Below are 27,336 nucleotides of genomic sequence, written 5' to 3' on the forward strand. Positions count from 1 at the left end.
CCCCACCTTTCTTTTTTAATTTTTTTTTAATATGAACACTCCATCTTCCATTAAACAGTGTGTCATTTTGATAGAAATATCTCTGTGCAACAACAATCAAAATTTACCACAGTGTACACTGTATTGGTATTAATTTTTCAATCTTACGATAATATTGTGTATAGTAAATCTATTCATTCCTCCCTCTTAACATGTCTTCTAATAAGAATATAATAATAATAGTAAGCATAGTAAACCTAATAATGATGGAACAACCACAACTTCTGGAGGCAAATTTTTCCATTGATCAATTGTTTTCACTGTCAGGAAATTTCTTCTTAATTCCAGGTTGGGTCTTGCTCTAATGGGCTGTCATCCTTTACTTATTGTCTTCAGCTGCTTTGGAGAATAGGTTGAGCCCCTCAGTGGAAGAACGATGTTTGTTTAGATACAAGAAGCAGACTTTCATGTATCTATGATGGCCCTTATTTCTGGAGAGAACCTCTGCAGAAGCATAAATCGTCAAATTTTGGAATTGTTGTCCTGGAGAAGGTAAGAATTTTCCAGAAAGGCTACATGTACATGCAGCTTGGGGTCAAAGCTTTATCAGGAATGCAGAAACAAATCAGAATAAAGCCTAGAAACCACAAACAGGTTGATTTTTCAGATTTTTATCCCGCTGTGATGACCCGGGGTATGGCACAAAGGCAACACAGTCAAATAAGCAATAAGAGTCCCTTTATTATCTCCAACTTGCTTCGTAGTGTAATCTGGAACTGAACACACTCAAAACAATAGAAATGGTGGTAGACTTTAGAAGAAACCCTCCTATACTACCACCTCTTACAATACTAGACAACCCTGTATCAACAGTAGAGACCTTCAAATTTCTAGGTTCTACTATATCACATGACCTAAAATGGACACTTAACATCAAAAACATCATCAAAAAAGCACAACAAAGAATGTTCTTTCTGCGCCAACTCAGAAAGCTCAAACTGCCCAAGGAGCTGCTGATCCAGTTCTGCAGAGGAATTATTGAGTCTGTCATCTGCACCTCTATAACTGTTTTGGTTCTGCAACCCAACAGGATAGACACAGACTTCAGAGAGTAATTAGGACTGCAGAAAAAAGCAATTACTACCAACCTGCCTTCAATCGAGGACCTGTATACTGCAGGAGTCAAAAAGAGGGCTGTGAAAATATTTACAGACCCCTCACATCCCGGACATAAACTGTTTCAACTCCTTCCCTCAAAACGACGCTATAGAGCACTTCATACCAGAACAACTAGACACAAGGACAGTTTTTCCCCGAAAGCCATCACTCTGCTAAACAAATAATTCCCTCAACACTATCCAACAAAGTCTGCACTACTATTACTGTTAATCTTCTCACCACTTCTTATCACCCATCCCTTCCCACTTGACTGTTTCCTAGTATGATTTGATTGTTGATTGTACCCTATGACTATCATTAAGTGTTGTATATTATGATCCTTGATTCTTAATGAATGTGTCTTTTCCTTATGTATACTGAGAGTATTTACACCAAGACAAATTCCTTGTGTGTCCAATCACACTTGGCCAATAAAGTATTCTATCTATCTATCTAACTTTGCCCCCAATGTCCAGGTTACCTTCGGCTGGAGAAAAACTCTCCTAGGAATAGCCTTTAACTGTAGAAAAGTCAGTCCAAAACAAGTTACATACAAACTGTAACTTAAAATCCAAACAAACCACACTGAAGTAATTAGCTTGACAGGGCAGGAGAAGGCATTTCAGACTTGAAAGCACTGCAAAACTCACACAATTGGGAAGATGCCAGGAACACAGATAAGCCACGACAATACACGATAAATACACATTTACTCCCAACAGCTTGCTGCGCTGTTGTTCCCAGCTGCAGTTAATGAAAGGAATCAGGGCCCTTTCCTCCCCCATTAGCCATGCAACCCACGTTGCTCTCTTCTCCGTTCCTCACTGCGTGCCCTAGGTTGAAGAGGGGGTAGGCCTGGGTCTTCTTTTGAATTCCCTCTCCCTTGCTCTACCTCTCCTGTGCTCTGCCCAGCTGGATTGTGGCCTTCCCCAGTTTCTTCCACAGTCAACGGAGCCACACTCCCACTCCCTGTCAGCTGGTTCGGCTTCCTCCTCCGAGTCAGATTCCGCTAGGAGCATGACACCCACCTTTATTACTGTATAAGTACCTCAAGGTGGTGAACATCTCTAGTCCTCCTTCCTTCTCCTATTTTCCCCACAATAGCAACTCTGCAAGGTGAATTAGGCTGACAGAGAGTGACAGACCCAAAGTTCTGCATTTGTGCTAAGCCAGGATAGAACCATGTAGGTTTGTTGGTTGTAGCAAACTTGGTAGCACATTGAGAATAGCACTCATGAAGGGGGGTTAATTCATCTTTAAACCTCCCCCCCCCAATGCAAAAAGTGGGGCAAGGGAAAGAGGAAGAACTATTAAGTCACTTAGTATCCCCTTTTTTTCTGTTTAGATAAATATATTTATATAAAAATACTGCTAAAAACAGATAACCAGTGAGATTGATAACTCCCATTAAAGTAAACTGCCTGCATTTTTTTAAGCTTTTAAGTAAGAATTAGAGCGAAAAATGAACAGTCCGAACCAGCTAAATCCTGATCAAAGAAGGCAGTCTTTTCCCAAACAGAAAAACAAAAAGCTAAGAAAATAATACTCTTTATATTTTTGCCCTGCCGAAGGTTTGCAGAACAAACTTTAAGTAGAGATATACTAAGAAGGATAAGCTGGAATTTAAATAGCTAGCGGTAACCTATAATCTTAAATATGTCTTTGAAAAGCAAAACTAAATGAACTTGGCCTTTTAATAACTTGACAGAGGGCACAATTCAGAGGCCATTAAGCATGTTTAAATTCCACTGAAATTAATAGCAAAAGCTGAGCGCTAAGCTCTCCATTTAAATGAGATTTAGACAATCGCCTTATGATTGCCATGTAAGAAAAAGGCAGAGCAAGAGAGATTTGGGCTCTAGTACTGCCACTACTGACTCTACTATTTGAAAAGTGTTTTTTTTTTAATAAAGAAACTGACCACACTGTGCAAATCTGCTATCACCCAATGAAGATCATAGACTGATTTACAATTTACATCCTCTTCTTGTTACAATTCCTACCAACTGCAGAAACAATACTGAGGGATGCTGGAAATTGTAGTTCAGCAAGATCTAGGTTGCCGAGAATACCTGACAATTGATTACGTGTCATCAAGTTATTTTCAGCTCCTAGCGACTACGTGAGTAGCTTTTCTCTATGATGATTGTCAGAATTTGGGGTTCCAACTCAAGCCAAGGTTACATTACAATAAATAAAAATGAAATCCAGACAGCTGAGGAAAAAATTATTTATTCCCCAAAGCAAAAAGATTTCTTGCAGAGAAATGGGGTACAGATATATTGTCTTATAGGGGAGTGTGCGAACCTCCCCACCCCAGAAGAATGAAATATTTGGGGAAATATTGAAAAAGGCAGAATATTATATTTTTCTAAAGGAGAAATGAAGAACATGTTTTTAGAGGCAGAAAGCAGACCCCAGTCTTTCTTAATAGCCCACAGCAGACCCCAGCACTTAAGGAGATAAAGAGCTTGTTGAAAGGGCAGGGAGTTGGACTAGATGACCTACAAGGTCCTTCCAACTCTGATTATCTGTTATCTGTCTACTTCTTGAATGCTTGTTCCTTTACTTACTGACCCTAAAAGGCAGAAATTGTTTACTATTTTGACATTCTGTCAATTCTAACGCTCTACTTGTAGTCATTAATTTGGACGTCTTTATATTTAATTTTAGTCCTATTTTTCATGGTGCTCTTTGACTTAAGACTACGGCTTTCAGATCTTTTGCATTTTCAGCTATCAGCATAGTGCAAGTTACTGTTCCCTCCTCCACTTTTAAAACCATGCTCATCTTCCATGCCTCCTTAGTACTGCAAGACTTAAATAGACCCTGCATTGATTGCCCCTGTGACTATATTAGACAGAAGGGAAGAAGCTAACTATCAGGTTGCAAAAACACAAGCGAGGTCAGACGAGAAGGCTTGAACTCATTGGTAGCCTCGCATTGCAATGAACAAGGACATACATTCAATTCCACAACTACTAAAATTGTTGGCTGAGCAGGTACAAAAATACCCAAGGAAATAATTGAAGCCCGGGAAACAGGAGTCAATCAACAAGAGTGCTGATTTACGACCAGCTTATCAGGCACTTAGGAGCAGAAGAATTGGCAGCACAAGGAAACAAAACCAATGACTTAATAACCGGCCATCAACACCCCAGTCAACAACTAAGCCAAACAATTAGTGACCACAAAAATACTATGCATAGACTAGCCTAAAGCATTCATTCAGATGAAAGAAAAGTTTCTTGAGGATGGGCTTCAGCATGAATCTGAAAGCAGAAGACTAAACCTCTGGTACCTGGTGATCAACCCAGATTGGATCCTGCAGGACCTATCCATAACTGCTGTGTAGTACCAGATACTGTATAGACCTCAGAGCCTTGGTGGCACACTGGCTAGAGCGCAGTACTGCAAATTGGAGCCAGCTGCCTCCAATTTGGCAGATCGAATCCTACCAGGCTCAAGGTTGACTCAGCCTTCCATCCTTCCGAGGTGGGTAAAATGAGGACTCAGTGTCAGGGTTCCAGCAGTTACTCCAATTAAATCACGAGCCTCGAGCCACACTCCCAAAACTAGAGGATTTGAAGGTAACATTCTACGTCCGGCACTAACCTGGGCGTAGCCAACTCTGAGATACGTAATTCACTATCACCCTTGATCTTCCTTTCCCCCCCATCCCTCTGGGTGTATCATCCAACAAAAAACGTCCATAGCCAAGAGTCATCAATCATGCTCTCCAATTAGATTTTTTTGCGGCAGAAGCTTCAGACATCTCATCAGTCTTTGAAGAAAATATGAATGGAATGTACTTTTGATTCCACACTGCCGCCTGCTCTTTGAAACCACCCCCCTCACTTTCTGTAGTCAACTATAAAACGTGTATACAAAATGTTTTGAGTTGACACCCAGATTGTTGGGGGCAATATGCTGACCCTGTAAACCACTATAAAGAGGGCTGTAAAGCACTATAAAGCAGTATATAAGTTTAAGTATTATTACTAAGTGCTATCCCATGTCTGTCCAGTGCCTAGTTAGCTGCCCAGAGTGTTTGGTAGTCAGGTGGCATACAGGAAGGAGAGGGAAGGGTTATTGCAGTCAATCTATCGTCACGGTGTCCATAGTTTCTTGAAAAAAAAAAGACAAACCAGAGTCACATATGAGATTCATAAGGATTATACATTTTATTCTTTACAACTTTGCTTTACAAAGGAAGATTAAGCTTAGACTGTAAACAGGATGTCATTGTATCCCGTTCCCTTGGAGTAATTTCACCATGTCCATTCTGCTGCCAATATAATTGAATCCATGAAGTCAACCAGGAGTCAAGCTTGTCTTGAAGATTTTACTTAATCCATGCAGGTAGAAACTGTTGCCTGCGATGGATATTTGGGCGGATGATGAGCCAAAACAACCCTGTTCTTGGTTTTATGGCAGGACAAAGGGCATAAGCTAATCTTGTATGTTGTGCTGGTAATACAGATAGCTGGAAAAAAGGTAGACTTACCTGGGGCATTTTTAAAGAACTGATTCTTACCATATATTGGGATCTGGTGTGTGTGGTGGGTACGATTTCCATTGATCATACAGCGTGTAGCAGTCAACATGTATTTCAATTATTCCGGGTTTTCAGCATTACAATAGAAATAGAAACAGAAATAGAATGGAATAGGAATAGAATATCTAAAGAATGGAATGGAATAATAGAATAGAATAGAATTCAGTTCTGGGTTTTCAGCATAATTAGAATAGAAATAGCAACAGAAACAGAAATAGAATGGAATAGGAATAGAATACCAAAGGAATGGAATAAGCATAGAATTCAATTCCGGGTTTTCAGCATAATTAGAATAGAAACAGAATGGGACGGAATAGGAATAGAATAGAATATCGAAGGAATAGGAATAAGAATAGAACAGAACATGCTTTATTTGGCCAAGTGTGATTAGACACACAAGACATTTGTCTCTGGTGAAGAAGCTCTCAGTGTACATGCAAAGCAACAGAGTAATGATGATTATGATACAATAAAAGAAGGTAGTAGAATAAGATGGAAAGGATAATAGCAATTCAGCCCTACTACATGGGTAAATATCCATAGACATAAGACAGTGGTGTGGAAATTAGATATGTAGCAGAGTGATGGCATGAGGGAACAACCTGTCTAGTTGTTTTGGCATGCAATGCCCTTTAGTTGCATCCTGAGAGTTTTGAAAACCTTACAAGCTCTTACATCCCTCCAAAGGAATCCTTTACACTGAAAACCTATTTTGGGAATAAATCTTCACCAATGCTTTTTTCATGAACAGACACCATGATTCCCAAAAACCTCATATTCACACTCAAATACGAGCCAGCAGAGTTCTTTTGCACATTTATTCCTTCTTTGATTTATTAGCAACACACAACTTCTTCCATAGTTCTAGTAATTCCAAAGATGTTGAGCAAATCACATTTCAAACACTTCATCTATTACGCTTCTCCTGTTGCCAAATTAAAATTAAACTCAAATTAAACTCATCAAGTAGAAAATTAAAGGGGAATGAGGAGATGGCAGGAAAAGCTGGGGTATTGGTTCCGCTGCCTTCATCACGGCAAAAAGCTAAAAATCTTTGTCCCACAACGAACATTTTACTAATGCCAACAAAAACCCATCTTTTCTAATAATAATGGCAGGAAGGAAAGAAAACAAAGCAGCAGCATTGTCAGGGGAGAAAAAGAAAATTAGCAGATCGCATAGCGGACAAGTCGCGATCCTCGGATTTCCCGCACTCGGTGGCAATGTCGCAAGATCGTCAGGATATTGTGAAAACGTTTGTCAGCCTTCAGCTGGGTGAACTCTTCGATATCAGCTTCCACAATAAAATATTCGCCTGAGGAGACACAAGGTTTCATTTCGGAGGGTCAAACACAGTCTGAAAGCATCTGGAGCTCCTGTATTGGCCACAAGTACCGTGTTTCTCATATAATAAGGCCGGGTCTTATTTTTTTTTTGAGCCCCGAAAAAATGGCTAGGCTGTCTTTTCGGAGGTGACTTAATTCCCCCCCACCCTTGCATCTTTGGGCGGGCGGGCAGCGACGGCGTTGGTGGGGCACTTCGTATCGGGGTCAACACAGGCAGCACCATATCCAGGTGTGCAACAAAAGTACTTCCTAACGGCAAGCCCCCCCCCACCATTTCGCATGTTTTAATATAGGCCTTAATTTGGGGGGAGGGGCTTAATTTCATTTCATGCCTATAAAACATGCTGGGACTTCCTATTGGGGGAGGCCGTATTGTTGGAGAAACAGGGTATCTACCACAGGGGTGTCAAACTGGATTTCTTTGAGGGCCGGACCAGCATTGCAGTTTTCCTCAGCTGGCTGGCAGGGGTGATGGGGAGACAGGATGGACGCTTCCTGCAGCACCCTGCTGGTCAAAACAGCCCTTCTTCCAACCCCCCTCTGCCCTGGTTTCTCCTACCAGCCTCCTCTGTCCCGTTTTAGGCCTGAATGGCCTCCTGCAGCACTTTACCTGCCAAAACGGGGCACGGAGGAGGGCGCACCTCGTTTTTGGCCTCCCTGGTCTCCAGCAGCGCTCTGCCGCTTTTGGGCAGCAGACTGTTGCAGGAGGCCGTGCAGGCCAAAAATGGGGGGCTTGGGGACCACCGTGGCCCATTTTGGCTGGCAGAGGCACCGCTGGCCAGTCCTTTGATATTTCCAGACCGGCCCCATGGATCCAGCCTGAAGGCCTTGAGTTTGACATCTTTGATCTACCACAATTGCATTAGGAGCCATGGTGGCCCAGTGGTTAGAATGCAGTATTGCAGGCTAACTCTGCCCATAGCCAGGAGTTCAATCCTGATCGGCTCAAGGTTGACTCAGCCTTCCATCCTTCTGAGGCCAGTAAAATGAGGGCCCAAATTGTTGGGGGCAAGATGATGACATTTGTAAACTTCTCAGAGAGTGCTATAAACCACTACAAAATGGTATAAATGCTAGTGCTATGCTCTCTTTGGCCATCTAAAGGATCTTGGATCTTAGCTTGTTAAGGGGGTAAAAATTGTTGGCGATTTCAGGCTCTTCTGCGCCATGATGTGATACGAAGAAAGCACTTAGTTAGCTTTAGAAAATAGTACCACATATAGCTTTTCCTTCAGTTGTAACATAGAAACACAATAATTTTCATCTTCTTGTAGGAATGGTGGCACAGCCTCTAAGCAATTGTTCTTTGGTCACACGGTGAAGTTTCCCAAGTTTAAAAGAACTCTTTCCCAGCAGATACAGGATTGACAAAAATAATAATAATAATTGGTGCCTTCTTCCTAGGTCTGTGATGGTGAACCATAGGTTCCTATGCTTCCTATAGAACCTATGGCATGCTTGCCAGAACCTATGGCACGCAGAGCGGGCACGCAAGCCATCACCCCAGCTCAGTTCCACCGTGCATGCACGCACACCTCCCACCAGCCAGCTGATTATCGGGTCTCTGCCACGCATGCGTGGGGGGTGGGGCACATGCGGGAGAAGTGTGCTCATGCGCAGAGAAGCGGGGGTGTCCCACGTGCCTGAGCATGGGGTGGGGAGCATGGGGGGTCACGCGTGCATTGCATTATGGGCGCAGGCACCGCGTGCGCCCTCTCACGCGCACACATGGACTTTCGGCACGCAGTGATAAAAAGGTTAGCCATCGCTGTCCAAGCTAAGGAGTGAATTATTGTCCTTAGCTACCTCTTTCTCCTTTCCAGCCAGCAAATTTCCCATTTTGCTAATGGAAATCCTCCATTGTGTTGAGGATCAAATCAAGTTAAGTGTGCATCTTGACCTTCTAAGACAGTGGTAGTCAACCTGGTCCCTACCGCCCACTAGTGGGCGTTCCAGCTTTCATGGTGGGCGGTAGACGGGTTTTGTCCCCTACTTTATAAATCACCATTACTGTGGAACCGGTGGGCGGTTAGAGAAAACTTTATTACTAACAGAGATACAAAAATGGGCGGTTAGGTATAAAAAGGTTGACTTCCCCTGTTCTAAGACAAGAGGAGAGTGAAGGAAAGGCCTCAACTGAAGGTGAAAAAGCATGCTAGAATACCACGCTGCCAGATATCAAGCTAGACCAGGTAAATTCAACCTTGGCAACTTTAAGACTTGTGGACTTCAACTCCCAGATTCCTCAGCCAGCAAAGCTGGCTGAGGAATTCTGGGAGTTGAAGTCCACAAAGTCTTAAAGTTGCCAAGGTTGGACACCCCTGAGCTAGACCATTGGTCAAACTAGCCACTATGATCTACCTGGAAGACCTCCTGGCTTTTAGAGAATATGGTACCTTCCTCCCCATTTTCTTTTGATAACGACTTTTTCCCAATGGGAGGTGTTAGAAACATGCCCCCCACCCAAGCTGTTTTCGCTGGCAGAGGCACCGTGGACCGGTCCTTCGCCATTTCCAAGGTGGCCCTGCAGGCCAGGTCTAAGCATGGCACGGGCCTTGAGTGTGACACCCCTGACATACAGCTTTCCAGGTCGTAAGGGATGGGTACAGGAAGTCCTCAAGTTACAACCGTTCCTTTAGCATTTGTTCAAAGTTACGAAGGTGGCATTGGAAAAAAAGTTACTTATGTGACGGGTGCTTGTACTTTCAACAGCCGCAGCTCTCCCAGAGTCACACAATCAAAATTCCAGGGATTGGCAAATGGCAAGTAGTTAGTCCTCGACTTACAACAGTTCATTTAATGACCGTTCAAAGTGACAACGGGCACTGGTAAAAGTGACTTATGACCATTTTTCATAGTTACGATCTTTGCAACATCCCTATCCTCCTGTGATCAAAATTCAGACACTCGGCAAATTGGTTCATACTTATGACCGTTGCTGTGTCCTGAGTTCACGGGATCCCCTTTTGCAACAAGCATGGTCACTGGGGAAGCCAGATTCACTTAACAACTGAGTTGAGTAATTTTTATCAACTGCAGGGATTCACTTAACGATCATGGCAAGAAAGGTCCTAAAATGAGGGAGGGGGAAAAAAAAACCCTCACTGAACACATATCTCACTTAACAAGAGAAATGTTGAACTCAGTTATGGTCGGAAGGTCGAGGACTACCTGTATTTACAATGATTGCAGCATCTCAGGGTGACGTGATCTCCATTTGCGACCTTCCCAGCTGGCTTCTAATATAAGCAAAGTCAGTAAGACGGCCCTATTCACTGCGTGAATCATTTAGTGAGTCATTTAATAATTCTGGCAAAAAAGGTCATAAAATCAGGTGCAGCTCACTTACCGTGTTTCTTATATAATAAGGCCGGGTCTTTTTTTTTTTTGAGCCCCGAAAAAATGGCTAGGCCGTCTTTTCGGGGGTGACTTAATCCCCCCCCCCTTGCATCTTCGGGCGGGCGGGCGGCGACGGCTTGGATGTTGACCTCGGCGTTGGTGGGGCACTTCGTATTGGAGTCAATGCAGGCAGCACCATATCCGGCTGTGCAACAAAAGTACTTCCTAACGGCAAGCCCCCCCACCATTCCCTCCCATTTCGCATGTTTTAATATAGGCCTTAATTTGGGGGGAGGGGCTTAATTTCATTTCATGCCTATAAAACATGCTGGGACTTCCTATTGTTGGAGAAACAGGGTACTAACCACTTTACTTCGCAATGGAAATTCTGGTACCAACTGTGGTCATAACTCAAGGAGTCCCTGTAAGTAGCTTATGGAAGGCTGTTAGGTACCCTCTTCCCATGGCATTCAGAGCAGCAGTCCCCAATCTTTTGGGTACCAGGGACCAGCTCCACGGAGAGAGGTTTTTCCGTGGGCCGGAGGGCACATGGTTTCTCGTGCTGCCTGCATCCCATTACAGGAGAAGATGGTCAACAGTTGTGAAGGCGGGAGAGGGCTTTATGCCCCGACGGCAGATAAAACGGTCGAACCATCTTCTAGGAGAAGGGAAACTCTGATTTCAAACCTCCATTGCCTTGTGGCTATATCTGTTATTGGAAAAGGCTTCAGGAATCAACCTAGAGACAAAATCCAGAGCCAGAGTCCCGGAACTGTGTATAATCACGTTCTGGTAACTCCTGCGATGCAGCTGCAACTAATCATATTGGCTCTTAGACTGTTCCAGTAATGTGGAGAGGGGGGAATCTGCTGCTTGGGTAACGGTTTATCCTCCATATTAAATTATACCCAGGCCTCGTGCTCTGGAGAGGGCACTCCAGCTTTGCATACAGCAGTGATCCCCAACCTTTTACGCCGCGGCCCGGTACCGGCATCAGCTGGGCGCTGCCATCTTTTTTGATGAAAACGTGCTTCCGGTGAGCTTTCTACCCGGAAAAGCTCACCGGAGCGCTGGCGCCATCTTTTTGATGAAAAAGTGCTTCCGGTGAGCTTTCACCCAGAAAAGCTCACTGGAAGCACTTTTTCATCAAAAAGATGGCGGCGCCCAGCAAGCCAGCGGCCCGGTAGGATTTGTTCCACGGACCGGTACCGGTCGCGACCGGTGGGACCCCTGGCATACAGCATTGAAACAACACGGGAAGTGGCAGTAACCAGTTTCATGGTTTCATAGCACGATACCATCGTCTCTTGAGACTGAAGGATGGCATCCCACGGATGAAGCTTCATTTGTTGGCGTGGACCGGTTGCTGTGGCATGCCACGGACCGAAGGTTGAGGACCCCTGATTTAGAGAGGTGCACTTGACTTAACAACTTACCTTTTGTGTCTTTGGTTTCTTCTTCCTGGAATCGGAAATAGAGGTTCCGGGTTGTGTTCGCCAGGCTTTTAAGAGGCTGGCGCATGATGCTGTATTTGCTAGCCACAGCTTTGTTGATCTCTGTGATGACCGCGTTCACTTGGCTGCAGGTCAGGCGGCCTTTCATGTACCTTCAGGGGAGAAGAAAGAAACTTAACACAAGTAAGACTGAAAGCTTGTTTTTCAAAGCACGGATGTCATAGGAGAATGACATACACAGTCTCTGGAGATTCTCAGTCATCCAGGTCATGGTTGTCCCAAAGGTGCTTTTTCAAGAGGCAACTGGACTTTCTGGTTTTCCTTTGAAGACGTTTCGCTTTTCATCCAAGAAAATTCTTCAGCTCTGGCTGGATGGTGGGGAATGGAAGGATTTATACTCCTTGAATGCTCTTAGTCATTTGCATTCTTCTAGAGAGTTGAGGCCACTTGGAGGGTTATCTGTGTCCTTAGGGACAAAGTGGGGGAGTATGAACGAATGGGGGCGGGAGTATGCAATGCATTTCCAGAAAAATTGCAGACTACAGGAACCATTTGTATCTCAACCAGTTTGAGGTACAGACACTACTCAGGTGACTCTGAGTTCACAATAAACCTGCAAGTGGCCTTAACGACTCTGTAAAAGAATGCAAATGACCAGTTGTCTGCAAGGAATATTCCATCCAGTCAGAGCTGAAGAATCTTCTTGGGTATGAAGCGAAATGTCTTCAAAGAAAAACCAGAAAGTCCAATTGCCTCTTGGAAAAGCACCTTAGGGACATACATAGTATTTGTAAAGGATAAGAGTATAAAGCCTGAGATGTTACTGCAATTCATATCCAGAATTGACTGCTGCACCATCCCCACAGTCATGCAATTTGGACACTTGGCAACTGGCCTGTATTTATGACAGTTGCAGTGTCCCGGGGTCATGTGATCACCTTTTGCCACCTTCTGGCAAGCAAACTCAACAGGAAAGTTACTGACTTAACATCTGCACTGATTCACTTAACAACCGCGGCAAGAAAGGTCATAAAATTACTATGCGTAAATGTTAACATTCTGGCTAGAGGGTGCTCAAAATGTCCACCTCCCAACAGGAAGTTGGATCAACCAATCAGCATGCAGGACACATTTGGGAGGCTGTGCATCAGCCAATCTGCAACCATTTGCAACCTACATTTACCCCTCAACTCTTTTGCAGCATAGGTATGCGTCAGTATCTACGTCAGGGTGTCAAACTCAATTTCATTGAGGGCTGCATCAGGGCTGTGTTTGACCTCGGGATGGGCGTGGCCAGCACAATGTCAACTCATAAAATATTTCTCTGGTCTTTTAGTTGCCTGCAGAAAGGGAGGGGCAAGCAATGTAGCAGCTTGCAAAACTGAAACTGCATTCCATAAATGTTTTTAGAGATAGTTTCTAGGTGACCAAAGTTTCTGCTGTGCAAAATTCTAACTGGCGAGCATGATTGATGACTCTTGGCTATGGATGTGTCCCATTGGAGAATATGGATTATGATACACCCAGAGGGGTGGGGGAAAACCAGGGTCAAGGGTGACAATGAATGATGTGTCTCAGAGTCGGCTACATCCAGGTAGCACCGGCATGTTTACTCCTAATAAATCTTTAAGCTCTGGAAATCCGGCTAAAGGCTCATGATTTAAATGGCAGTAACTATCGGAGCCCTGACTCACCACATCACTCATGTCAGGGGCGCCTGTGGTGGGCCAAGCACTCTGTTTTTGGCTGTGATGGCCTCTTGCAACCCTCTGCCAGCGAAAATGGAGCTTAGGAGGGACATGCATGTCCCTCCCTAGCTCCATTTTCGCTGGCAGAGGCGCCGTGGGCTGGTCTGCTGTTTCCAGGTCGGCCCCATGGGCCAGATCTAAGCACCCCCACTGGCTGGATCTGGCCTGCGGGGCCTTGCAGTTGACACTCCTGGTCTACGTGAAGTTGTGGACAAACCTAAATCAAGCTTAAAACTATCTCTGGCCATCTCAGTGAGCCCAGAAGAGGGCCTTGTGAGATGCCAATCAAGCCATTAAGGATCACTCATTGAATCTGGCTTTTGAGTCATGGCTGAGTCACCCACTATATTATCTTTTGGCCCACATGACATTTTGAGGCACATTTGAGAAGAGTGTTATCGATCTGGCTGCCTTTCTGAGCTTATTGTCATTCCCCCCCCATCCCCCCCCCCCAAAAAAATTGATTAAGGATCCGGTTACTTGATGAATCATTGAGCAACAATACGCAACCTAATCACACGCAGCTAAATATATCAGCTACTCTGTGGGTGTTTATAATTTAAAAGAAGCAACAAAATATAATCACTTGGGTTCGAGATCATCAGTTGGACTAGGAAAAGGAAATAGGAATGGCACCGTTGTTTTCATCATGTTCAACTTCATGTTAACCATACACTTTTCCTCGTTTTTATGTTTATGGATATAGAGGAAAAGAAAATCAGAAGGAATAGTGCATTATCCAATCCCAAAGCCACCTCATTTCATTTGGAAGTCCACAGGTTGGACCTCAACACCCATAATCCCTTAACCACTATTCATTTATCAGTTTCCCCGCACCTTTATTACAGGTAGTCACCAACTTACAAGTGCATTCGTTTAGTGATTGTTCATAATTATAACGGCGTTGAAGAAAGTAACTTATAACCGTTGCGGCATCCGCATGGTCACGTGATCCAAATTCAGACCCTTAGCAACTAGCCTGTATTTATGACAATTGCAGTGTCCCAGGGTCACGTGATCAGCTTTTGCGACCTTCTGGCAAGCAAACTCAACAGGAAAGCCAGATTCTCTTAAAAACCATGTTACTAACTTAACTGTAGTGATTCCCTCTTAGCCACTGTGGCAAGAAAGATTGTAAGATGGTCAAAACTCGCTTAACGACTCTCTTGCCTAGCAATGGAAATGTTGGACTCAATTGTGATCGTAAGTCAAGGGCTATCTGGAGTTTAAATAACTTAAGGAGGTGAACATATCTAATACTCCTTCCTCTTCCTCTTTTTTCCACAACAACATTGTGAGGTGGGTTGGGCTGGAGTGAGATTGACTGGCCCAAAATTACCCTGATGGCTTTCATGCCGATGGCGGGACTAGAACTCATAATCTCCTGGTGACTGGCCTAAAGTCACCCAGATGACTTCCATGCCTAAGGCAAGACTAGAACTCACAATCTCCTGGTGATTGGCCCGAAATTACCTAGCCAGCTTTCATGTCTAAGGCGGGACTAGAACTCAGTCTCTTACTGATTGGCCTGAAATTACCTAGCCAGCTTTCATGTCTACGGCGGGACTAGAACTCACAGTCTCTTACTGATTGGCCCGAAATTACCTAGCCAGCTTTCATGTCTAAAGCGGGACTAGAACTCATAGTCTCTTACTGATTGGCCCAAAGTCACCCAGGTGGCTTCCATGCCTAAGGCGGGATTAGAACTCCCAGTCTACTGGTGATTGGCCCAGTCACGCAGATGGCTTCCATGCCTAAGGCAGGACTAGAACTCACAGTCTCCTGATGATTGGCCCAAAGTCATCTAGATGGCTTTCAGGCCTATCGTCCTGGCTGGGCATTAGGAGGGAAAGAGTTATAAAAATGTAGGTTTGCAGGTTACTCACGAGGGAATGCTCTCAAACTCCTCATCTGTTATGAAGGGTGCTTCTCTGATGCACTTTTTGGCTGACTTTTTTGCAGGCTTATTCTCCTCAGCTTTGCACGGTTCCTTCTCCTTTAGAGTTCCGCCGATCGAACTGCAATGCATAACAAAGAGAGTCCATCAAACGCTGACCACGCCAGTGGTATATAAGCCTAAGTGCTACTGCTATTGCTAATACTCCATATAATTGTTCAGTCTCATTGTAAAACGTGCAAAACACTGGCTATTTCTTCATAGTACATCTATCTCTTTTGCACTTTGAGAACCAAAGTGATGGATAGGAAACAGACCTGACTTGCGCAGCTTGGGGAAGGTAGATTGGCACGTTTTCTTCAAGATGCTGGGCTTCCAGGTAGTCTCTCTCCAACGACTCTTGCAGATCCTGTAATTAGAAATATCAATGCACAAGACTTGCATTAGTAGCTACTGACGGCCGTTTGGAATATGGAGAAAATCAAGACTAGCTAGTTTCTCATTTGGGAGATGCCATCTCAGAAATGGTTAAGCTGGCTTCCGGTTTTGCGCGGCTTCGGTAGCGGCAGGAATTCGCGCCTCTGTGATCCCTGCCGCGTTGTTGCCAAGGTGCCCCGATCTAAATAGGTCTGGGGGCTATGGCTGCTTGTAGAGGCAGCCGAAGAGAGAGGGGATCCGGACAGAGGTTTGGGGTAACGCAGACCCCTTTCCAGCTGGAATAATCCCTTTTTCCTGAGGTGGTGGAGCGGCGGTCAGTAATGGCTGCCTCAAAGAAGCCAGCAGCCGGGTAAGATTCGTGCTGGAGGAAGAGGGAAGAGCTGTGGAAGTTGCTTCTGACTGGGATAAAGCTAGAGAGAGAGTTCCTGTAACCTCGAAGGCTGCTAAGGATACTTTGTTTCTAGAAAGAGATACAAGCGCGAACATTTCAAAAGAGTAAGTTTTTTTTTTCTTTTTCTTGCCTTTCACTCTCCTCCCTAACGTGACAGCAGTGGAACCATAAGAGAAACCGGGAATCTGTTCTGGAGGTAAATGAATATTGAAGGAGCAAGGATTTCTGAATATTCAAAGGAAAAAAAAAAAAGAAGAAGAATTTTTTTGGCTGTGAGTGGGAAGGGAGAGGAAAAAGAAAAATTGGAGCAACCTGAAAATAAGGAGAAGACTGCCTAAAACTTTAAAGAGCTAATTTTAAAGAGCTATTAAACAGCAATAAGATTTCCTAAAGATATATTTTAAAGAGAACTTTGTGATCAAACTTTATCCCAAAAAGAGAAAGTGGAAAAAGAGAAAGTATTAAAAAGAATCAGCTGATTGGATTGTTTGATGACTTTGGATTTTATGAGAATTATCTCAGACTAAAAGCACTTGGGTGGTTGTTTTGAAAAAAATTTCTCTGTACAATGGCATCAGTTGTGGATGAACTAGAACTGATACATCAAAAATATGAAAGAGAAAAGCAAGAAGGGAAAGATGTCTTTGGCACTCTTTTTCAGTTTATAGAAATGGCGGTCTGTGCTTATGTAAAATCGTATGAGCAGGATAAAGAAGAAGCCATTTTTGAAGAACATGTGACTTTGGTTGGGGAAGAAAAGAAGGAGGAGAAAAAGGAGAAGAAGACTTTAAGACCTGGGAAAACAATCCAAAAAGAGAATAAGGTGAAAAGAGGATATCGTGTTAGGAAACATCAGAAAGAGGGAAAACAGGATAAAAGGGAGGTGGAGAGACAAAGGGGTAAAGAGGATAAGGAGAAGAAGAAGCAAGGGAGAAAGGAAGGGATGAGAAGCTTTAATGGTGGGGAGTAAAATGCAAAAAACAAAAGTTTTTAGAGATAATGGATAGATTTTATTGGAAAAGGGATTCTAGAAGGGTACATAAGATTGCATTTTTATATTTGTATTTAGAAATAATTATAGAAGATTGGAAATAATATGTAATTTAAAATGTGATAAATATTTAGTATAATTTAGTGAAATTTTTGTTAAGAGAGGAGTACTTTAATGAAATAATGATTTAAGATCGGTGATGTGGGGGGAATAATTTTGGAAAGTATAATAAGTGTTCCCATAAAGGTATGATAATTAATTGAAATGTGTAAAATGTCTAAAGATATAAATGATTTAACACCAATGATTAGGCTATGTTATAATAGTGAAACTATTCGTGAAATGAGAGGTTTGAAGAAGGAGAGGGGAACATGTAATGTAATAATGATTTATAATATGTGATGTGGGGGATGGAATTAATATGGCAAATAGGTGCTCCCATAGAAATATGTGACCTAATTGATAAGAAATGTGCTAGATGTTTAAGATATGAATAAATATTAATATTAATGAATAGATTTGTATTGGTTTTGATGATATTGTATAATGTCAGAATTGGTTAAGCTAAATCTACTTAGATTTAGTAAGTACATATAGAAAGAAATATAGAACACTCTAGGAACAATGAAAGTAAAATGATAGCTTAGAACATAGGGAAAAAAATCCAGGGGCCTCCTGAAATTTTTGTTTTCAAAATATTTTAAAAAAACGACTATTTTCACATCAAAATGCCATGATAGAATTCTTTTGTTGCCTAATGAAAATACAGTATTTCAAATATACTAGTGATACAAATTCCAACCTATCCTGCATTAATCTACGTATTTAGATTCTTCTGTTGATTTCTAGTAATGCAAATCTTATTTTAGTCTCTCTGAGTTAAAATAAATAGAAAATAAAGAGGAGGCTTAGAATAAAGTTGCACTCTTTTTACAAATCAGAATTGAGCCCAAGATTTATGTTGTTAAGCGAAACATTTGTTAAGTAAATTTGTCCCATTTTACGACTTTTCTTGCCACACTTAAGTGAATCACTGCAGTTGTTAAATTAGTCACATGGTTGTTAAGTGAATCTAGGCTCTACATTGACTTTGCTTGTCAGAAGGTTGCAAAATGACTCTGAACACTGCAGCCATCATAAATAGGAATCAGTTGCCAAGAATTTTGATCATGTGACCATGGGGATGCTGCAATGGCCATAAGTGTGAAAAATGGTCATAAGCCACTATTTTCACTGCCTTGTAACGTTGGACAGTCAATAAATGAACTGTTGTAAGTCAAGGACTACCTGTAGTGAGAACAAATTTGTAACTCTTGGTCGTCTGCTGAAGACACCATGATAACCGTGATAGCGAACCAATGACAAACGTGCCACAGGTGGCACGCAGAGCCATTTGTGCCAGCACACGAGCTACAGGCAAACTTACCTCACTGCGCATGCGTGTGCCTCATAGCTGATTTTCGGCTGATTTGAGGCCTTTTTCCGGCCTCCTAGAGGCTGGAGAAAGGCTTCTACAGGCTTCTGCAGGCCGAAAACTAGGCCTGTTTCACTATTTCCTGTTTTTCTGAAAATAACAGAAGTGATGAAACGGGCCTAGTTTTCGGCCTGCAAAGCCTGCAGAAGCCTTCCTCAAGCCTCTGGAGGGCGAAAAAGGCCTCAAACCAGTTGAAAATCAGCTGTGAGGCGCAGTGAAGGGGGCGTCAGTGGGGGTGGGTGAGGATTGCACGTGTGTGTGTAGGGAGGTGTGCATTGCCTTCTGGGTGCTGGCACGCGAGTGCGAGCATGCACGCGCGCGCACAATTTTTGGCACAGAAGCACAAATAGGTTTGCCACCACTGCACTATAAGAACTTTCCACAATAATGTAATACAGTGGTTCTCAACTTGTAGTCCACGGACCTTTCGGGTGCTGCGATGTTGACACAGGGAGTCCCCAAAACTTTGAAGAATTTAAACTGATTTAAAAATTCTTGGGAGTCTGTGGCCATGGTTCGTGGCCACAAAAGGTGTTTAAAGAGGTCTGTGTGTATGAAGAAAAGGTTGAAAACCACTGATGTAAGTAGGCAAGAGGAACATTTGCTTCAGATGCTTAACATCTGTAGAGACCACATTCTTCTCAGAAAACACCTTTTGAGATTCTGAGACACCAAACGTCATTAGTACCTTGAGTTTTTTCTGCAGTCTCTTCTGATGACAATATTCCTCTTCCAATTTATTGAGGAGGCTGTTTAAGAGAAACATTTCGTGGACTACCTTACTTAGCACTGTCTTCAAAGATGGATCTTTGTCTATAAATAAAGAAGATAAATCAAAACATGGAAAAAGTGGAAAAGGAATTAGATTAGATGAATAGAATAGAATAGTTGGAAGGGACTTTGGAGGCCATGTAGTGCAGGGATCGCCAACCTTTTCGACCTCAGGGACCACCAAACTCATATTTTCAAATCCCGAGGACCACTAATACGATTTTTTAAAAAAAAGATAATATATTTAATATATCAAAAATTAATTTTATATTAAATTTAATATTTAAAAAATCAACTATATATATATATATATATATATATATATATATATATATATATATATATATATATATATATATATATATATATATATATATATATATATACCGTGTTTCCTCACATAATAAGGCCGGGCCTTATTTTTTTGACTTCGAAAAAGCGGCTAGGGCGTCTTTTCGGGGGTGACTTAATTCTCCCCTTGCATCCTCGGGTGGGTGGGTGGGCGGCGACAGCTTGGATATTCGGGAGACCTTCGGGTTCGGGCCACTGTTGCTTTCCCTTCTCCCTTGCTGCCGCGGCGTTTGGCGCAGCCACGTGCGGCCAGTCAGAACTCCTCCCTGCAACCGGAGCCCTGAGGAGACACTGGCTTCAGGCGCTCCCGTCTTCCCTTTGCTTTGAAGGTAAGCGAATTATTTTACAAACCCTCCCTGCCCGAGGAGGGCAGCCCAACCCCACGTGGGAGGCTAATCTCCCGGGGCCTCTTCCGCTTCCTCCCCGACCTCCCTACGCTGCGCGCCGCTCCCTTCAGCCCAGCGAGCTCTTCCACCGCAGCGGGCGGCTGCGGAGCAGCAGCAGCGGTCTGAGCCGCCGCAGCGGAAACAGCCACCACCCATAGCCCGACGCGGGAGAACGAGCGAGGTTAGCGCCCGCCAGCCCGGCGAGATTTGGGAACGAGGGGCAGGAGGAGGCACGCACACACCCGCGGCTCACTTTCCCAGCTTTGCCCAGCCCTTACGGCTCTGGCGCGCCCTGGCAGGCAGCGAGCGCCTCCCGCCGCCGGACCCTTCGCTCATCCTGCCAGGGCCGCACCAGAGCCATAAGGGCTGGGCAAAAAGCTGGGAAAGTGAGTCGCGGGTGTGTGCGTGCCTCCTCCTGCCCCTCGTTCCCAAATCTCGCCCGGCTGGCGGCGCCAACTCGCTCGTTCTCCCCACGCCGGGCTATGGGTGGTGGCTGTTTCGCTGGCGCGGCTCAGACCCCGCTGCTGCTGCTCCCGCAGCTGCCCGCGCTGCATGTGGAAGAGCTCGCTGGGCTGAAGGGAGCGCGCGTCAGAGGCGCGAGCGTAGGGAGGTCGGGGAGGAACGGAAGAGGCCCCGGGAGATTAGCCTCCCATCGTGGGGGTTGCCCTCTCGGGCAGGGGAGGCTTTGTAAAATAATTGCTTTACCTTCAGCAAAGGGAAGACGGGAGCGCCTGAAGCCAAGTGTCTCCTCAGGGCTCCGGTTGCAGGGAGGAGCCTGACTGGTCAAGCACAAACGCCGCGGCAGCAAGGGAGAAGGGGCAGCAAGGGAGAAGGGAGAAGCAATAGTGGAAGGTCTCCGATATGAAGTGCCCCACCAACGCAGGCAGCACCATATCCGGGCATGCAACAAAAGTACTTATTTTCTACGGCAAGCCCCCCGCCTCTCCGCCCCATTTCGCATGTTTAATATGGGGCTTAATTTGGGGGGAGGGGCTTAATTTGATTTTATGCCAATAAAACATGGTGGGCTTCCTATTGGTGGAGGCCGTATTGTTGGAGAAACACGGTAGTTTGGAAAAATACCCGAAAAACCAAAATACCATATATACATATACATATATATGTAATGGGCCACAACAATAGAACTCAGAAGGTCATCACACAGCCCATGACCGAGGTCGTTACAACACAGGAGGCTGATAGACATACAGCCAATACCTCAGCCACACATATTTGTACAAAAAAGCCAGCCAATCTGCAAACATCAACTCCATCAACCAATCAAGAAATGACAACACAGCCAACCTCCCCACCAGTATATATAGGGAGACGGCAGCTCCAATCATGCTTTGCTCGCACAAGCACAAAGCCGAAAGCACCAACCTGAAGATGGCGAGTGGGACCTCGTCGAAACGTTGCCAAGATGCTCTCAGTCTTACATGGGAAAAAAACCTGAACACACCAAGACCTGCATATATATATATACCATGTTTCTCACAAAATAAGACCGGGCCTTATTTTTATTTTTTTGACCCCTGAAAAAACGGCTAGCCCATCTTTTCGGGGGTGACTTAATTTCCTCTCCCACCTAGAGCAGCCCATACGCACGTACCTCGCTGCGAGGCCGCTTCTATCGGCCAATGAAAGCTCCCTTGAAGGCAGAGTCCCCAGCTGCTTCAGGGTGTGGCGTGGCTACCCGTGTCCCCTCGCCTTTAGGCAGTCTCTTTCGGGCGATGGAAGCTCCCCAAGTGCAGTCACCAGCCACTTCGATCGGCCGGTAGAAGCGGCCTCAGGGCGAGCGCACACACACATTCCCCTCGCCGCGAGGCCGCTTCTATCGGCAGACGAAAGCTCCCTTGAAGGAAGAGTCCCCAGCCGCTTCAGGGCGAGGCGTGGCTGCCTGTGTCCCCTCGCTTTTAGGCAGTCTCTTTCGGGCGATGGAAGTTCCCCAATTACAGTCACCAACCACTTCAATCCGCCGATAGAAAATACCCGAACAAAGCTGAATACCATACATGTAAGTACCCACAAAAACTTAAGAAAACACACACACACGCACACACACACACATATAGAAAGCAGACTCACACCCACACAGAAGATGAGACACGACCACGGACCAGAAGCCGCACTGCAGCTGCATCACTATCCACTTCAAACCCCTCCGAGCCATACATGAAGCGAACTGACACCCACCATGAAGATGCGGCACGACCACGAACTCGAAGCCAAACATCAGGATCACAGCTCACCAGCTCAAATCCCCCAGCAACTAAGACTAACCTGAGCACAACCAAGCCCCCACCTGAACAGAACATGCCTCCAGCCAATCAGAAGACGGCCAACCCCCAACCAATCAGAACACAGCCAAACCCCAACCAATGAGAACACACCCCCACCCAATCAGAACACAGCCAAGCCCCCACCCAATCAAGTCACACCCCCACTAGCAGTTAAAAGGAAGAAGCAGCTGCAAGCTCACATCACTCTGAGAAGCACAGAGCTGAAGACACAAGCCTGAAGATGATGAGACTTCATCGAAACGTTGCCTAGATACTTCCAATCTTACGCGGGAGAAAACCCGAATAACCAAAGATCCACATACAAATACCGCGAGAACCTCAGAAAACACACACACACACATAAATATATATATATACACACACACACATTCTTATTTAATTATAACAAATTCGTAAATGCTTAATCATAGGATTTCTCTCATCCTTACTGCTGGGATTCAAAAGAAGCCTGGAGGCTGGGAAGGTCTGGACCGGTTCCCTCTCAAATGGAAGAAAAGCAGAGCCTGTACCAATCTGGTTCCCTGTCATTTCATATCTCCCCCTCTCGCATTACCAGGGTTTCAGCCACTCTATGGCCAGCCATGCAGATGAGGCAATAATCACAGAATCCAAAGGAATAACAGTGGTTTATTCCATCACAGCTGTAGCAGTAGCAAGAAGCAGCGAGCATATGTAAATAAAGTTAGCGCTGAATGATCATCGATCACAGCGTTCTATTTATCCCACTCGGTAATCGCCACCCCACATCTGGCAGCCCCACCCCACAGGTAGCCAGCATCCCACTCCTAATTGATGACAGCTAACTCCGCTGTCCCACACCACAATGTGCTCATCACCAGGCTGTGCTACAATATGTGGACCTCTGACACCCTCCACCAAGTTAACATGCTGCCTGCCATCTGTATCAGCTCAGCGATCTTCAGCCAGCTCGGATCTGTCGCTTCAATCAGCTGAGCATTGCATCATGGCTAGCTGACGCCCTGCTGACGTATATTGTTAGCGCCCACTGCTGCTGTGGGGCAAGAAGTGAATCTGAAAGTTCGTAATGAGCTGAAATCATAGCTGGCCTGGAGAGTTTGTAGCAGGCTTCATTCGCGGCTAGCCTTCACCAGCCGCTGTCCCCATTAATTCTCCCGCCTCTCTCTCTCTTCTCTCTCTTTCCTTCCACACACACACACACACCCCGTGCCCACCTGGAGGCAGGTGGGTGGATATGTTGGATATGTTTGCTGCCCCAAATTATTTGTAAAAATAATAAAGGTGGGATACAAAAAAATAAACAAAATGTGGCATCAAACAGTGACTAAACAGATGCATTGAGGAAAGCAGTAATGTTTTTCTTGTTTAAGATATTCTTCCTATGATTCAGGAATTATTGTAGCATTAATTCTCCATATAATTGTTCAGTCTGATTGTAAAACTATCTCAATTGGCAGACACCACAACTATGCAACTAAATTGCATAGTTTATGCCTTGTACAAAGGGAATGAAATATAATATTTATATCAGACTGGCATTTTCCATGCATACATTCCCAACAGATTCCCAGATCAATTTGCAAACACCAAATCTGTCCTAAAGAAAATGAAATGCTCTTACCTATTTTTCTCAACTGAAGTATCCTTTTGATATTTGAGATCTTGGAGTTGAGATGAATGCATAAGTCATTTAAGTTTGAAGAGATTGTATCCCATTTTCTTGCTTTAAGGGGAAAGAAGGAAAAATAGACTAATGCTTAGTTTTAAAGGTTACAATAACTAATGTTTTACACATTTTCACTTTGTAAGAAAAACAAGTATTTTTACCCATCTGCAATAGATACAAAAATATTTAATATCATAGAGGGAACACAAAGGCAGAAATAGTTAAGTATTATAAAAATATATAAAATTAGAATTAAAAATATTATACACTGCACTTTTTACACATTTTCATGCTTTTCTAAGGATACAAATATTTTTACAAATTTGCCTAAAGATAGCAGAAATATTTAATATAATACCAATTCAAAAATAAAAATGAAAGCATTCTTTCGTTGAAAACGAAGAACAGTTGATATCTTTACTAAAAACACATGGAGTAGCTGTATTTTATTACAACTATGATTAAATAGTTTCCCAAAAGAATTGTGGCCAGTTCCAAAAATGCTAAAAGGGAAGTAGGGTTTGTGTGTGTGTGTGTGTGTGTGTGTGTGTGTGCACACATAATATATGAATAGTAGTTAATTCCATATTATAAAAATAATATGCTATAATAGCAATATAACATATAATATAATTTTATAATAATGCAAAATATAACAATTTTTACATAATATTAAATATATTTATTTAAGTTAATGAAATATTAAAATATTATAATTTTGGAATTTTAAGTGTCTCAGAGTCACTGATTGAGATGGGCAGTTAGAGTAATAGAATAAATAAATATTAATATTAGTTTAGACTGTATATTTCAAATACTACACAATTGAATTATTTCTAAAATATGTTTTCTTATTTTATTTGTGAATATAAATAAAATATTTTACGTTTATATATAAAAAAACAGAAAGAAAGTCATAGAGGGCATCCTGAGCTCACCGTCAGCATCACCGGGAGACTCAAATGCCACTTTCTCTTCTTCCATATCCACCAGGATCACACAAAACCAAAAACTTCCTTCCAGCGGCGACTCGCTCGCATTCAAACGACCCGCCCAAGCGGTTGAGCATCTCAAATCGCGCGAGAACTCGGTCATGTCGCCGCGGAGGCTTGCCTTATTCATTCCCAATCTCGGAGGGAGTGACGAGTTTAGCCATAGACGAGAAATATAGAGCGGCACAACAGTTTAGCCACCCATTTTACGAATGGTGAGTAGTTTAGCCACAGAGGAGAAATATAGAGCGGCACATAAGTGTTGGGAGATACAAATGTTAAAGTTGCGCAGCGTCGTCAAACTTGGGGGTTGGGGGGGAAGAGATGAATTGTACCGTTGGAGGAAAAAGGATTAAGAACGAAGTCCTTAGTTTGAACTAAAGGGGTTTGCGTCTGAATTGGCAGGCTGTTCTGTATTCTGTACACAGGCATAGAGGAATTTTATCAATAGGGTAGACTTTAAAATTTGGCTCGGATGGAGTTTTTCCTCCTGCATTTTCAGACAATCAGTGATAAGAGACTGCCGAGCTGCAAAGATTTAAGATGAATCGACTTCAACTCCCAGAATTCCTCAGTCAGCAGAATTCTGGAATTTGAAATCCATACATCTTAAAGAATAATAGTTGGAAGTCCATATATCTTTAAACAGGGGTATTCAAACGTAGCAGCTTTTAAGACTTGTGGGCTTCAACTGCCAGAATTCCTCCTCTAGTCATGTTAGCTGAGGAATTCTGGGAGTTTTGAAGTCCACAAGTCTTAAACTTGCCAATTTTGAAGACCCTTGTCTTAAAGAATAGCAGTTGGAAGTCCATACATCTTAAAGCAGAGGTCTCCAAATTTGGCAACTTTAAGACTTGTGTACTTCAAGTCCCAGAATTCCGGGAATTGAAGTATACAAGTCTTAAATTTGCCAAGTTGGGGACCCCTGTCTTAAAGAATAACAGAGTAAGAGTTGGAAGGGACCCTGGAGGTCTTCTGTCTAGTCTAACCCCCAAATGCTGAGTTTGAGAAATACTGATCTGCACAATAGCAAAGAAACAGGCAATTCCTGTCATCACATGTAGCCCAAGAGTTAGATGTCCTAGGTGAAGGCAGAAAACATAACAAAAAAATCACCCCAAAGCCAAAAGTCCATTAAAAAGTATGCCTAAATACAATGTTAATCAACCTTGGCAGCTTTAAGATGGGTGGACTTCAACTCCCAGAATTCCTCAGAGCCATACTGGCTGGGGAATTCTGGGAATTAAAGTCCAGCCATCTTAAAGCTGCTAAGGTTGAGACACACTGCTATAATGAACTTATGAATTCTCTACACAAGGTGCTGGCCCTCGATGCTAATTGCTGTATGGTCAGGATCTTGAGTTCCTTAAAGTAGAATCCGAGTACAGATAGTCATTGACTTACAATCTTTTAGTGACTCTTTGAAGTTACAACACTTTTTAGTGACTTATGACCAGTTTTTGAATTTATGACCATTGCAGCATCCCCATGGTCTTGTGATCAAATTATCAACTGGCATGTATATTATGACAGTTGCACTGACCTAGAGTCAGTTTTAATCTTCTCAGATGGCTTCCCACAAGCAAAGTCAGTGGGGGAAGTCGGATTTGTTTAAGGACTGCATGATTCACTTAATTGATTCACTTGACAAAGATGGCATAAAAGACATAAAATGAGGCACAACTCAACAACTGCCTCGCTTGGCAATAGTTATTGTAAGTCAAGGACCACCTGTACTTCATGGCAGGAATTCTGACCAGAGATAAACAGAATGACAGAGTAACAGAGTTCGAAGGGACTTTGGATGTCATTTAGTCCAACCCCATGCTCAAGCAGGAGACCCTATACCATTTCAGACAAATGGCTATCCAATCTCTTCTTAAAAGCCTCCAATGATGGAGCACCCACAACTTCTAAAGGCAAGTCATTCCACTGGTTAATTGTCCTCACGGTTAGGAAGTTTCTCCAGATTGCTTCTTTCCTTGATTAGTTTCCATCCATTGCTTCTTGTCTTGCCTTCTGGTGCTTTGGAAAATAGGCTGACCCCTCTTCTTTGAGGCAGCCCCTCAAATATTGGAATGCTGTTATCATGCCACCCCCTCCCCTTCTTTTCAC

The 27,336-nt window shown here is 43.6% G+C and overlaps 1 protein-coding gene across 1 annotated transcript; it reads right to left on the minus strand.

The window, feature by feature from the left end:
- Positions 1-5,297: 5,297 nt before the first annotated feature.
- On the minus strand, positions 5,298-25,395 carry SKA1 (spindle and kinetochore associated complex subunit 1). The gene is made up of 7 exons (XM_026666280.2): positions 25,168-25,395; positions 24,185-24,286; positions 19,462-19,586; positions 15,797-15,888; positions 15,469-15,600; positions 11,817-11,986; positions 5,298-7,010 (listed from the first exon to the last, which is right to left on the minus strand). Exons 1-7 carry the CDS (start codon positions 25,349-25,351, stop codon positions 6,862-6,864), a joined length of 954 nt encoding a protein of 317 aa, XP_026522065.2. The 5' UTR covers positions 25,352-25,395; the 3' UTR covers positions 5,298-6,861.
- Between the last annotated feature and the right edge of the window lie 1,941 nt (positions 25,396-27,336).

This window comes from Notechis scutatus, chromosome 2 (genome assembly GCF_049901735.1).
Source record: "Notechis scutatus isolate UNSWTSFEM ecotype Mainland chromosome 2, rNotScu1.2, whole genome shotgun sequence".
Lineage (NCBI taxonomy): Eukaryota > Metazoa > Chordata > Lepidosauria > Squamata > Elapidae > Notechis > Notechis scutatus.

Bases quoted from the DNA above. Each gene is read 5' to 3' on its own strand.
- SKA1 (XM_026666280.2), bottom strand. From the start codon at position 25,351: ATGAATAAGGCAAGCCTCCGCGGCGACATGACCGAGTTCTCGCGCGAT. The intron at 19,587-24,184 runs GTAAGAGCATTT...CTTTATTTATAG, and splicing joins ACTTCAGTTGAGAAAAATAG to ACAAAGATCCATCTTTGAAG. The intron at 11,987-15,468 runs GTGAGTAACCTG...TCTCCCCTGAAG, and splicing joins GAGTTTGAGAGCATTCCCTC to GTACATGAAAGGCCGCCTGA.